This window comes from Callospermophilus lateralis, chromosome 9, assembly GCF_048772815.1.
Source record: "Callospermophilus lateralis isolate mCalLat2 chromosome 9, mCalLat2.hap1, whole genome shotgun sequence".
Taxonomy (NCBI): domain Eukaryota; kingdom Metazoa; phylum Chordata; class Mammalia; order Rodentia; family Sciuridae; genus Callospermophilus; species Callospermophilus lateralis.
In genome coordinates, this window is record NC_135313.1 from 30,019,078 (window position 1) to 30,034,327 (window position 15,250).

At 39.3% G+C, this 15,250-nt stretch overlaps 1 protein-coding gene across 1 annotated transcript in view; it reads right to left on the bottom strand.

Moving 5' to 3' along the window:
- The window catches only part of Pard3b (par-3 family cell polarity regulator beta), a 978,419-nt gene that overhangs the window by 294,220 nt on the left and 668,949 nt on the right, over positions 1–15,250 (bottom strand). Inside the window, exons 17-18 of the mRNA XM_076865584.2 lie at positions 4,240–4,446; positions 3,261–3,498 (exon numbers count right to left, since the gene is read on the bottom strand). Coding sequence (XP_076721699.2) covers positions 3,261–3,498; positions 4,240–4,446 — 445 coding nt within the window. The remainder of the gene's footprint in view (positions 1–3,260; positions 3,499–4,239; positions 4,447–15,250) is intronic.

The window sequence follows — 15,250 nt, forward strand, 5'->3', positions numbered from 1 at the left end:
GCCTTAATCTCATCTGCAGTCTTAATTCTACTTTGCCATACAACATAACACACACACAGGTACTTGGGATGAGGACATGGACATCTTTAGGGGATCACTGTTATGTTTACTATTAGATGTTCATTACTTACCAAGCAGAGTTATAATCATGTTACATATAATTAAACAAATGTAATTATCACAATAATGGTATATTCTATTATTATTCCATTGTCAGATGAGGAAACTGAGGCATAATATTTGCCCAATATTACCGAGACAGAAAACAGAAGAGTCAGGATTGAACTCAGAAGTCTACATGCAGAGTCTAAATATACTGCAGTTGCAGGTTATAATAATCGCCAAGAGGCTTTAGTCATGGTCCATAACTTAACAAAACCATAATAATTACTCAGAATAGAGAAAATTTTAAATTCAAGGTGGCAAAAGGAGAGACTGAATCTACGGAGACCACTAGGAAAAATAAACTAATGCCTATGTAGAAATTGGGATATAGGTCATTCAAAGTAAAATGGAGGCCATTGTTTTGGGCTGAGTTCCTGCACTGAGCTACAAAAGACTAGGAATCACATGATCCAAATGAATTCAGAAATGGGCCAGTTTAAAAACCAAACCAAACCAACCAATCAACCCACCACCAGCAACAAAAACAAATGGGAGATCACGGAAACCCATCAAAACACGTTTATTCACCATGAGCAGGGTGATGAGGAAGTCTCTGCTGAAACCCTATAAGGAAAATAATTTTGAAATGACCAACTCAGTTCTTATTTCTTATTTTTGCTTTTCTCGGGTTTTTCCTGTTGTTAAAACTCACACCTTTGCTCAGCTCACACAGTGCCTTTCAGTTCTGCCGTGAGAATGCTGCCCAATGCATGAGTTGGTAAAAGGTTCAATTTGATCTTTGAAACTCAATTGGTCGAAATTTTTTTCTTTGATAATCAGATGGTTAATCAGACCTGCTGGAGTGACCTCCGTCCAGGTTCGAGCAGGACCACAGCATATTTTGAGCAGGAGGACACCAGAATAGCATTCTATGAGCACTGGGAATGTAATGGGAAGACCCAGAGCTGTCAGTATCATTTGTGTCCCTTAAAGTTCACTTAACACTTTTACACACACACACACACACACACACACACACAGAGGGTAGGAATGGAGAGAGGAGGAGGGGAGGGGATAGAAAAGAAAGGAGGAGAGAGGGAGGGAGAAACTTCCCTGTCTAAAAATGTCAGTTGAAGATCCCTAACTGAAAACACCTGGTACCATATGACAATTGCAACTTTTTTTTTTTTTTTTGTAACAGGGATTGAATTCAGGGGCACTCAAACACTGAGCCACATCCACAGCCCTATTTTGTATTTTATTTAGAGACAGGGTCTCACTGAGTGGCTTAGTGTTTTGTTTTTGCTGATGCTGGCTTTGAACTCATGATTCTCCTGCCTCAGCCGCCGAGTGGCTGGGATTACAGGCATGCACCACCACACTCCACTGACAACTGCAATTTTTTTTTAAAAAATTATTTTTTAGTTTTAGGTGGACACAATATCTTTATTTCATTTTTATGTGGTGCTGAGAATCGAACCCAGTGCCTCTCACATGCTAGGTGAGCGTACTATCACTTGAGCCACATCCCTAGCCCAACAACTGCAATTTTTAAGAGAGATATCGCTTAAGGATTTCATAAGAGGTGACCAATCTGTCTTACTAACTATCATATACTATCATTCACCTTTAGTTCATGCAAGAGAAGTATAGAGATTAATTGATGAGAAATTAAAGGAGGGAAAAAAGCAATGAAAAGGGTGTACTTCTACTTTTCACCCCAATAAAATAAGCAAGGGGCTACAAGAAAATCCCTCAGAGTTTCATTGTGACTTGCAAAAATGACTTTCCCCCAGGTATGAGGGCATTCTTGACAGAGGCTGACATCAACTTGTAGGTGGGGAGACCCAAGATAGGAGCTTGACTTGCTCTACAGAGGTCTGCAGATGTGAGGCTGGTTAGAAATGTGTTGGAGTGAGGAGAAAGGAGAGCCATAGGAACAAGCTGTTCTTGCATTATCGGTGGTTGAGAAGGCAGTGGTTCTTATGGGCCAAGCAGATTCTACTTCAATTTGGTTTGAGCCATCTCAAATGGCCATTGTCCAAGAAGTCTATCAGCTGGGGTTAGGAGATGCCAGGGGTTGACTGTCTGAGGTCACTGGCAAGTGTAAGGGGTCCTTGGGAAGTTAGCAACTGGTCTAGTAAGGAGCTTCCTGAACAATCCACATAAGTGGCCCATAAAAAGCCACTGATTGCCAGAGACAAAAGTTAAGTAGAATTCACTGTTGTTTAATATCGTCTTTCTCCTTCCCCTGGTTACAGAGACTGACAGGGAGGAGGTGAATCCCACCTCCCACTACACTGTGGGTCATCCCTTGGGGTCAAGGTCCAAGGGGCAAAGAGGAGGAAAATTTCAGTTTATATTGGATTGGTTGTTCGAGCCCTGGCAAAGACGTTGTTTTATTATCTGAAAGTGACCATAAAACTATCAGCAAGAAAGCGGAGAAGTCAAGATGTGGAGAAGACAGCCCCACAGGGTATTTTGGAAAATAGCCATAGGAAAAGAAATAAAAGTGTTTTCTGACTGTGCCCTGCTGAGCCATGCCTAGCCACAGAACCCACTGAATATGAAATCTTGTCACAACCCCACTGGATTAATAGGGCAGGTGTGCCAGCCTCATTCTGAAAGTAAGGTTCAGAGAAGTTAAGCAATGTGGGTGAAGCCCCGTGGCTCGTGTGTGGAGGGTCCTGGATTTAGATCATTTGGATTCAAACCCAGGGACATCTAGGCTGCATCACAGTGCCTCTGGTCGTGACCCTACCATGCTCAGAGACCTGGCTATCCACACACCTAGTGTCATCGTGGGATGAGGTTCATCGACCATGACTACCCTGATTCAAAGGAGATGATGGGTAAGGACTCCTAGCTCTTGCTTCCCTGTGCAGATGGACAGCTCCGTTACATGGAGCTGCAGCATTGCCTGTGCCCTAATAAGCATTGGCCTTTCTTTGACATCCGACGTAGGGACAGTTTCCTGTCATCAGTATAAGCCTCAGAAGCCTCTATGGAAAAGCAATATGCACATTCACAGTTTTGATTTTTTATGTATTTAGCTGGAGATGAGGGAAAGCTTGCACTTTGTTTCTAAACGCACACAAAGGAGTGATTTCACCAAGCAAAACAAAACCAACTCTGCCTTCAAAGCAGCCCCGTACCTCAGCATGGCACCAAATCCCTTCCTCTTTATTTTCCTTTCTGGGTCTTCATTTTCCTCTTTCCGCTTTTTCTCCTTGACTTTCAATTTGCCCTTTTCCTTTTTCTTCTCCTTTTCTTTCGTTTTTTTTACCTTCCTGGCTTTATTTTCCACGTCCTCTAGCTCAGAGTTCCCCTGAGGGGCAGATTCACAATTCAGAGCTCCTTGGCCAGAGTGAGAGCTCTTATCGGACAGACCGTCTGTACAGAGAAAGAAAGAAAGAAAATCAATACACGTGGTCAGGGGCACATACGGTTAGTATATAAAGAGAAGTCAAAATGTAAAATACAGAAGAATGAATAGAAGTGCTGCGAGTTCTACCCTTGCACGTGGGGACTTGTACCCTCTGAAGACAGACTGCCAAAATCTGGTTACTTCAAGCAAGGTAGGAGGCTGGGAGGGGGCCCATTGGTTGCTTAGCCAGTCCTATGAAAGGCCTGAATGTGCTAAAACACTAATCTTTCTGAAAGCTGGCTTGTTAACCTTGATCAGCTCAGAAAGCCCACATGCTGGGAAACAAACAGGGCTAGCGACTTTCCAGGAGAGGTTTTTGAGTACAAATATTACCCAACTGCTTCTACTCAATTAATGCAGTCAGTCCTCGGGTTGATGCTGCTTTTAATGACTCAAATAAGAATGTCAAGAAATGCACACTTAGTACTCCTACCCTAAGGGTAAATGACAGTTGGTCCTTGTAGGAAAGCGGAGGAGAACATTTCTTTACCATTTGCACTGTAAAATAAATTGCATATTGCGTTCTCCAATTCCATGTTCGTTAAGCCAAAGGGCAAAACATATCAGGAAAATGAATTACTTTTAATATCAAAAATATAATTGTAACCCTTAAATCATTTTTCTCTGTAGTTAAATGCATACTCTTGCCTATGATTTGCAGATGATAATGAGATGCAAAAACCACTTAAGGGAGCATATTGGCCTACCAGCTTCTAATTCTTCGGGTCCATCATAAGATTTGTCAATGGCAGCTCGGAAGCTCTCGTTGCAGCCACGGCCGCGAACCATGTGTGGCCGGGGCCTGTGAAAGGGGAGTTCGTTTTTCCTGACTTCGGCCACAGCTGTCTGCAGGCTCTCCAAGGAACTGGACTTTTTCAAGCCCAGAGTTGGACCAAAATCTTTGCTTGGAGATTCTGTAAAAGAAAGGGGGAAAAGGTCACCCTTCCCATATTGGGACAGTGTGGTATCATGGAAATACTGTAGCTCCAAGGAAATTTCTGTTTGGGTTTCTTCAAAAAGCAGGGTTGGGGTTTCAATTCCAGCTGTGCCACTTTTTTTTAATAAACTTGAATAAGTGGTTAGACTAGCCTGAGCCACAATTTCTTTTTCTAAAGTGGTGGTAAGATTTGAGAATACTTAAATCTATATTACACATAGAAATTTTTTTGCAGGTGTATCAATGCACACATATGTGAATTTGAAAGGCTGTTACTATGTACAGGAATTAAATGCATGGGGGTACATACATACAATATGTGTTTCATGTGTTCAATATGTGTTTCACTGCCAGATACACAAACACAATACCTGTCCTGAGGAGTGCTTCTTTATTGGTATCCACTCCAGGCACTCTCACTCACAGTATCTCTTATTATTACCATGGTTATTTTATATGATCATTAAGGAACATATTGTGTCTGCAAATCAAGGAACATTAGCAATTGTAATTTTTGTGATTGAACGCTTTACCTTTCCCTAGTGGCTATCAATGTAATTTAGTCAGTCTGTAAATAAATAAAGCAAAATAAGAAAGGAAACAACTTTTCTGTGTCCATACTATTGTTCCAAATGTATTTCTATTTGGGAACTAGCAAAGGGGCAGTCTTTTTATATAATATAAAATTAAAAAACAGAGAAAATAAAACATAACTGAACTTTAATCGTCTGTTTTTGGATATATACTATTGTTCATTTGTATAATTTGTCCCACTATGCACCTGCTCCCTTCTACTCTATTTCTTGACCTCCTTTCCCACTCCCATCCAGTCATCCAATTACCAATAACAAGATTAGATGATATAAATATAGCAGCTCAAGGATTACTTTAAGGATGAAAGGAATCCCATCAAGGCTCTCATTTCTATACTCAGAGCTGATCACCGGGGCCAAAGCTCATGGTCCCCTCCAGTTACGAGGGAAATTATTGTCACCGAGAGGGTATGCTTGCATTTCTAGAAACAAACTACAGTGCAGCTTTCCAATAAATATGGATTGAGCACCTATTATGAATTATGTATATAAAGTGCCTACTTTTGATGCCTAATACGTCATAAGGCTCAATAAACAGTGCTACCTTTCATTACTATCATCGACTATTTTTGCTTCTACTATTAATACTAACATGAACACAATTATTAGTTGCCTAACATTGGATTAGGTAACATAGGAATACAAAAGAGGTACAGCAAAGGTCTAATGCATATATATATATATATATATATATATATATATAGAGAGAGAGAGAGAGAGAGAGAGAGAGAGAGAGAGACATGCAAAGTCAAATACAATACATACTCTTATATCTGTAGTCAAAATAATGACAATAATGCTGATAACTAACAAGGCATGGACTCCTTAGTATGTGCCAAGCACTAGATGAGTGCTTCACTTATACTAACTTTCTATAATTCTTACAGTTTTGCTACTGGCAAAACTGTCAGCATTTTACAGATGATAAAACTGAAATAACTTCCTCAAGCAACACTTAATAAGCATCCCAACTGGGAACTGACCAAAGGCAGCCAAACTCCTGCTGTTCTGTTAGGTATCAAGTGCCTCACTTCCTAAAGGTGGGTTCGGTCTTTGCTCTCTACCTCATTATGGTGAAACTACTTAAATTGGCCTACATTTTCTTCACTTCTAAAGTGAGAATGATAGCCTAGATTATCTCTGGAGCCTAGTCAAGCAGGCAAACTACAAAAATTGGATACTGCTTTATGGTTATGTCATGAACTTCCAGGAGGCAACTTCGCACTTTGTATAATATACACAGGGACGATTAACACTACATTTTAGAGGTGACACTGCGTATTCAATAAGTGACAGAAATGAGGCCAAGCAAAGAAAACAAAAACCTAAGAAATTTTGGGGACATCTTTCAGGTATTACTTGCAAGCACAAATATTAAGGAAATGTTGCTCTTAAATCCAGAAAGAGCTATGTTTCTCGTATTCACAGGGAAGAAAGTGAGTTGAAGAAGCAGAAAGTGAATAAGATCATTTCTGACAAGAAAACACAGGGCAACATCGGAGTTTGGAGGTACTGAGATAACAAAAAAAGCACTGGCATTAACGAAAAATATTTTCTACCCTCATCCCTAGGGATGTCTGACATGAAGTTTGGCAAAAACATGAAGAAAAAAACTGAGAAAGCTGGGATCCTCTGTCAACAATAGTAACCATCTTTTATTTATTAATTGCCATTCAAAAGATTATATTAGAGCCCAAACTGTGAGCATTCACATCAACCTTTAGTGGTAAATTCCAGGGAACTTGAAAGTGAATAAATCATCCAAGATTCAAGGCATATTGTCTGAAAGGAGCTAACCTTAAAGCTCAGCAAGAAGTTACGTCTGAGAAGGAGCAAATACAGTGAATCACTCTAAGCAAACTGAGCATTACAGAATCATGGATTTTGAAGGATTAATAGAGCTGGTGATTAATTCTCTTTATTTAAGTAGTAGTTCCAAATGAGAAGCACCATAACTGAAGTTAGGCAACATTACAATCCAGTGCTATTGGAGGTAATACCTAGTAAATTTAAAAGCAAAAAGAGAGGTTGAGTCCAAGGTTGAACTCAGGGATTTTTCTGGCCTGGAAAAAAAATTTTTTGATTTATTCCTATGGAGTCAGGAAGTAGTTGTGGAAGAGAGAGTGACATTGGAAAGAAGAACCCCAACCAGGAAGATCCTTATAAGGACTTATAGGTACAATGAACACATTTAATTATCTCCAAGTGAAAGGGTACTGTGACATGAACCTTCACCAGGGTCCTACATGTCCTTATATGTTGGAGGGCTTTGACAGTAGGTCAAAGATACCAGCTATGGGAAGGACTATTTTGTCTGTTGCTCAGCATCAGTGTTAAATTCCAACAAAATATTTGGAATAAAAGTTCTTTATTATATAAAAATTTTGTGCAGTACAATAATAGCTCCAGTGGGGAGCTACTGTCCAGGTGGAGAGGTACTGCTACCAAACAGACTTTTAAAACATGAAGGAAACTGCTGTCCATTCAATAATCCCTCTTCCCTACTCCTACTCTCATCAATTTCAGTTTAGGTTGACAATACATTGGAAAATTTACAGGTTTTACAATGAAAAGATTCATTTTCTATTTCTAGCCTCCCTATTTACACAAATCATGGTTTTTCAAGCTCCCTCTAAAAGTAGAGATCTCCTTCAAGGAATACTATTAAGTGAGTCATTTTTCAAACTCAAAACCTCAGCCACTTGATCTCATGGAAGTCACCCCAAAATAAGACTTCACATTTTCATCTGTAGTTGATGCAATATTGGAAATGGTTGACATGTTATTTGTCACAGGATGGACCTTGTCCAAATTCAAGTATTTGCTTGTCCCATTCTGAGTACTGACAAAAGCAATCTGCATATGACTATTAAATGACTTCCAGGCCAGCTCAGGTTAGTTGCAAATGCCAAGGAATAAGAAAATTTTTATTTTAAACTATGACTTCTATAGCCAGTGTTCATGTTCTATAAGATCTAAAAGAACTTACTCTTCTCTCAAAAACATTAACTCGACGTCCATGAATTTCATAAAACAAATGATGTGATTATCAAGAGTGCTAAAAGAAGGATCTGTTCTGATGAAAATCATTCTCAAAATGGCATAATGAGAATGCCCTGGGTGTCACATGCCACATTTCCCCTTAATATTAAGGCCTCATAAGGAAATATTGTGGAACTATATATTTTTAAAGATGTTAGAGCTCTTTTAAAGATTCCATCTGTTCCCAAATGAAGGACTGGGCTGACTTGGTCCCTGAGGCTTTCCCCATAGTGTGGAAGGAAATGTCAAGGTCAAGTCTGACATTTCAGAACTAACAATACCCAGACACCCACCACTTGTCTCCTTCCAGAAAAATAAAGTATCACGAAAAGAACAAACACATGAAAACACACACACACACACACACACACACACAGCAAAAATAAATTTGAAGGAGATGTGCCTCCATTTTTCCTGTAGGCATGAAACAGGTGTGAAGAGGTCCAGTGGGGAGCTACTGTCCAGGTGGAGAGGTGCTGGGACCAAACAGACTTTTAAAACATGGAGAAATTGCTGCCCCAACCTTTAGTAGAAAGCCCCATTTCAATGTGCCAGGCAACAGGCAGCGCTTCCTAGAGGACGTTTGGATAACGACCTCCACCTTGGATTCCTGCACCTGTCTTCCATTTGAGAGCTACCACTGGTTTCCTACAGGCAGGTGAGCAGGGTAACAGAAAATAGAACTGTTCAGAGGCTGATGGTTAACAGTGAAGGAGAGGCTGTAGAATTCCAAACACTCCTCTGCAATTACCTCTTGAGTTACTAACCTTCTGTGCCTTAGTTTCCCTATCTGTAAAATGAGGGCGAGACAAGCTAGAGTGCCTGGATCCTATTGAGTTCTCACTAAGTACTGGTGATCATTATTGTCACTGTTACTTTTGTGCCACCTCTAAACATCTGAATAAATGAACTCCTGATGGAACTGATTGGATTCAATTCATCACTGCAGTCCATGCCTTCCACGAGCAGCTGAAAGAACTTTATAATGAAATGTTATCCTTCCTTCTTATTCAGAAATTAAACTGATCATTTTTAAAACAACTCCTTATATTTTTTTCCCTTCTGAAATAAGGTATATATATATTCATCCGTTCATCACACATAGGGGCTATTCTTGGTAAGATTAATAGGGGAGTCTCCGTTGCCCTTCCCCTTAGGCTATAATCATTTAATTAGTCTGAGATTTCATTGGCAATGTTTGAACTTACCACTCTAGCATTAAAATCTTGCAATAAAAGAATGCCTTAATCCAGAAGACCAGTAATTGGATCTTCCATTATTGATGAAATTGCCTCCAATACATCCTTATTAAAAAAATAAGGAATTCTTTTGGAGAAGACATTTACTTTCAGATACGTGGCAACTTCCCCCGCCCCCAGTTAGAGCTTTATAATTAACAAATATAATTCTCTCTCTCTTTCTCTTTCTCTCTGTATATGTGTGTATATATCTGTAGGTTAACAATAAATAACGTATTAATTTGCACATTTCAATAATACTAATGGCCCTCAAGGTGCTTAGGGAAAATTAGAGTCCCTTCTTCTAAAATAAAGGGATTGTGCTCAGTAGTAAATTAGGGATCAAAATGATTGTAATGATATCCAGGGGTCACAGCATGAAACCTGAGAAGGCCAGGAATTTGTCAAGATAACTTGCTTTCATTACCAGTTGGGCCTTGCCTTATTATGAGCAATGAACTTGGACAAACACAATAGAAGTGCTTTACTTGCTTCATGGGGAGTTGTGATGTGAAATTAATAGCTTTAAAACTCTTTGAATGAAAAATTACTATAAATTCCAAGTAGGAAGTCACAACGCCATTTTATTCTCCAACATATTCCACTTTGTCTTTTCATTTTAGATCATACTTACTGAAAATTTTGTATATTTGATTTTTTTAGTAGATTCCCTAGAGGCAAAACATCTTACGTGCTTTAATAGATATCATTGCAGATCCATTAGCCTTGAATAAAATTCTCCATAATATCCAAATGTATAATTTCCCAAATTATGTTATCTGTGCTAACTGTGTCCATAATGGGCCTAATTACCTTCTTGCCTATCTCAGTATTCCAAATATTGATCATCATTCCAAGCTTATCACAGTGCCCTGTTTCCTAGTCATTACCATAGGGCATAATGCAATCTGGCTTTACATTATCTGCTGTCATTTGGGTCTCAGTTCTTTTACTGGCAATTTCCAAGTTCTCTAAGAGCAGATTTTTTTTTCTTTTAAGTCTCATAAATCCCAGAGTCTTTTATCATTTCCTGAAATTCATGTCAAAATGTTCAATAATGAACTTCTCATTAAGATTCATACATTTGCATAATCTCCCCTACTCTGTCTCCAAACACTGTCTATTTTAAAGTGAAAATATCCAGAGAAAATATGGGAAGATTATGTGAGCAAATAAATTCTTTGATTATGAGTATGGGCATGACCCTCCAAGTGTCTTCAAATGTTTGCCAAGGATTGATCACACTTTAATTTTCTTTACTAAAAATTCTTCTTTTATAACTGAAAGTCAAAAATCTTAGGCCATGTTTAGGTTTCTTTCCTGGACTCAAATTATGTCCAATAAATGTAATGAAGAGTGAATTTATTAAGCCAAAAATATTTTTATGATAATAAGAAAAATATTCCCCTTTTCTTCTCTATTTTACAGATAAGAAAATGGACTATGTGGTTACACTTAGGGGGATAAATAGATGAAATATATATATAACAATGTCTGTTAAAACAGATGAAAAACTCAAGGCAATCCCATTCCTAATAGACTGGTTTGCTGTAATCTCATTTTCATTTTTTTTTTCTGTGTTAGAAAAACTCTACTTAAATTAAAACAAAGAAGTTAGATTTGCATTCAAAATAATAACAGATTGAAGTATTAGGTAACCAGCATTGGTTCCTAGAAGGAAAATGTGGCGACTTCAAAGAAAACCCTGCTTTATCATTAAAGTTGTGGGGGAAAAGACTCATTTGAAGGTAGAATAAATGGACTATGGTGGCAAACTTCCCTACCTATGAGATAAGATCTATAGAGGTTCCTTACCTGGAGAAACACACCGCACAGCCTCTTCCCTTCCTCATTGCCCTCACAGAGCTGCTGCTTCCTTGGTAATACAACCCTGAGGCTCTTCTGCATCCCTTTTAAGGATTTAATCATTTCGACTCTGCCTATAATTACTCACTCATCTTCTTTACACCTCGCCTTTTTTTTATACGAGTCATTCCTTTCACTTAACTTCTCTTTGTATATTACCTTTTCTGCCATTTCCACCTTATGTGCACATTAAATAGTCTTAGTTTTGTCTGCTGACAAGAACACCTTCATTTGTCTTCCGGCTCCTCCAGGAATAGCTTGGTAACAAGCTTTCCCTCTCAACACAGGCTGCTCCACAGATTTTTTCCCCCCTTTTTTCCTTTTACCCTTTGTATGTTTTGCTTCAACAGCTTATCTTTCTTTTGCTTTTGACTTCTGGATGATTTATGTCTTTATGTGGATTGTATACTACAGTGCTCTCAACTTATAATAAAGAATCCTAATACATTTCTTTAAATACATTAGCATAACTAAAAGGTCAAAGTGTGATTGATGTCTTGGAAGGTACCCACAGAAAGATATTTTTACATGTATAGAATGGGCACATATATTTTTTAGGGTCAAACATGATTTCTTCTACTTTTTGAATATTTCTCTATCTTTTATACCTGATTATACTTGGAAAAAAAGTCCTCAAATTCTCAATTACTGAGTTCTTTCTAGAACTGACAGAAAGTGACTTTTTGTTTTGTCTTTTATTAGTGTGAATCACAATTTCTTCATAGGCATACTTTAAGTGAGGCTTCTATTTAATGTTAAGATCTTAAGCCCAAATCAAGTCAGTTACCAGTGTTTCCTGAGATTTTTTTTTTGGCTCAAGAAGTGGGTGGTCCTAGGAGGAATGGAAGAAGTGTAATAGTAACTAGCATTGCTTGTTGCATTATAGTGTATTGTGTTCTTATAAAAAAAGGTCACATCATATACAATTTATCTGACCCAAATTAAACTGCATGTTCATGATGAGAGAGAACTAGAAAGAAGGGAGAAAGGGCAGGATGACATAACTAATGAGAATATACCTTAGAGTGAGCATCCATCGAGGAGAATTTAATACTAGAGCATGGGGAGCCAAACTAGTGGTGTTTGAGTGTGGGGACAACATGCTGAGGTCCTAGGGCACCTAAAGTCCCTCCTTTGAAAGGACCTATTCCCAGGGCACTTCCACACTGGGCCTGTGGCAGGAAGAGTGGTCCTGGTGATCTCTGAAATGCCTTCAGGGTTATTCTTCCACTGTCTTGGAGAACTGCTCCTGGCAGCTGTTGAGATGGCTGAGCCATACCAACATCTTTACCAAACATTTGCTTGACCACACCCTTCTCATTTCTCCTTACATGTAAGGCAACCAGGAAAAGCCAGGCTGCACCTTCAACACTGTTTGTAAATAACTTTAGCTAAATATCCAAGTTTATCATTTACAAGTTCTCTCCCACAAAATAGAACACGGAAATAATTCAGCCACATTCTTTGCCACTTTACATCAAGAATGGCCCTTTCTCCAGTTTCCAATGACGTGTTCCTCATTTCCTTCTGAGAGCTCACCAAAGTGGCCCTTTGTAGCTCGTATTTCCACTAATGTTCTGTTCAGGATTCCTTGGGTATTCTCTAGGATGAATGAGGCTGTCTTTACAGCTGCCCTCCTTTCTTCCTGAGTACGTACCAGAATCACCTAAAAATGTCCATCCACAGCAGTGTAGGGCTCTTTCTAGCATGTACCTCAAAGCTCTTCCTGCCTTTATTCCTTACCAAGTTCCAAAGCTGCTTCCAAATTAGGGAGCAACAGAAAACCAAATACAGTATGGTATTTTGAGAAATTCAGAAGCAATACATAGATATAGGATAAATTAAAGAGAGACTACTATATTTTATGGCAATGAACTCAACTCCTCCTAATATACATTATGTATTTTAGGTTTCTTCCTTTTTATGATTTCAACTTCAGGCTTTTGTGAAATAATTTCTTCAAAAACAGTTTTAGTGTGGTTAGTCCTCTCTCCTCACAATGAATGACAGGCATATTCTCCCCAGTTCTTTCTCTGACAGTAGGGAAAGATTGCAGAAACATGTCCCAGTCCACCAGGGAGGCATGAAGTGCTCACGGCTTGTGTCCAGGAGTGGACAGGACAGGTGGTACTGCCTGTCACCCAAGCCTTCCCCTTGAAGTGGCTTACATAGTTGAAACTGCCATGGCCAGACCCCTTACTGTCTCCTCTTAAGCATACTTTACTATATTTTGTTACACATAATGATTAATGGGCAGTAAAACTAATAACATGGGGACACACAAAATAAATGAGGTGGCAAATATGAAAAGGAAGTCCCACTTAATGTTGTTGTGAAATCTGACAACATGCCGGAGTTTCCCTATAACTCAGCTCAAGGAGTCCTTGCCAGTGGGAAACAAGGTTACAAGAAGGTGATATTTCCATTAATAACCTCCCCTTGGGGAAGTTCAAGTTCAGCCTTGTACTGAAACTCTTGCTGGATTTCAGGGGAGGATCAGGGTTCATGTAAATACTGCTTTTCTCTACCTGGGGGGAAGCTCTGAGAGAAATAGGAAGAACATCACAACTCACAGAGCTAGCCTAAAATGTCCCTTTTATCTCCCCCTAGTGTTGACATCCATCTTTTTTTCCTACCCAGCCTCCTCTACTCTATTTGGAAGGAGCATCCTGATTTTCTCTGGGGTGCTATGCCTCCCTCTCATCCCATGTGCCTGTGACTAGTGGACTTCATGACCCTATTTGGTCCAGGGATAGGACGGTGCTAACTAGAACAAACTCTAGTAGTGCTACCAGGAAGAAGTCATCCTCTTTGTTGCTGGGGTTATTGGGAGAATAAACCTGGAGTTGGTGGTAGCCATCTTACACTTCCCTAAGAATGAAGTCCAGAGGGAATCCGAACCTAAAGAGTATCTACATTGAGACCAGGTCCAGCCATGTCTCTGTGAAGGTGATCCTCTGAACTTTTTAGTTGCACGAGTCAACAAATTATCCTCTTTGCAAAAGCCAGTTTGAAATTGATTTCTTTTCAGTTGTGGTCTAAAAGGTCTTGAGTTAATACCTATTCTCCAATCTCTCGTTCACATAATGATCCATATTATCACCACTTGCTTCTACTTAGGTCTGACAGGCACTCAGGGAGCAGGGAACATAGTTGGTGAAGGGATGGTGAGTACAGAGCTGACATCACCCGTAAAAAGTGCATCTGACACTCTCTATGCACAGGCATGTTCTATTCTGGTCTATGCCTCGTGAGGATTATGACTGACAAATTCCACAACATTGAGAATAGTTTTATTAAATTGATCTGTTTGGCCTGACCCCTGACCTCTTTGTGAAGAGAGAGGACGATTCTCTACATCATTAGAAGTATCTACAGACATATGACTAATTGTTAGACAATTCAGAAAAATAGAATGGCTTCTGAAATGTAAGTAAAATCATTTCTTGCTATGGTTGACCAGGGGTTCAGACTACCTATCTACAATTACACTGACTAAATACATTGTTCTGGATTTTGGAGATATAAAAGCAAACCTGACATCACTTTGAAGGCCCATTGCTCCCACAATAATCCCCTGGCTGCTCTACAGACACCTCACACTGTGAGGGGAGACACTTGCCTCACAGAGAGGGGCGTCTGTTTCTAGAGAATGGTTTGCTTTGTGTTGGCATGTTTGTTGCAGACTTCTCTTTCAGAGAAACTTGTGCACAAACTGTGAATTAGCTTTTCTACAAATCGATTCTAAGGAAGAGATGAACTAAATGTAGTCTGGAGTGTTTAACAACAAAGATTTGGGGCTGGGGTTGTGGCTTAGTGGTAGAGTGCCTGTCTAGTGCATGTGAGGCACTGGGTTTGATCCTCAGCACCACATAAAAAAAACATATAATATAAAGTCATTGTGTCTATCTACAACTAAAAATATTTATTTTTAAAAGATTTCGACACAGGAGACTTCTTTAGTGTAGAACTGGAACTGAGACTTAGGGTCCTGGTTAATTATTTACCTTCTGTGGGCTTCAGTGTCTTGATCAGAAAAGCA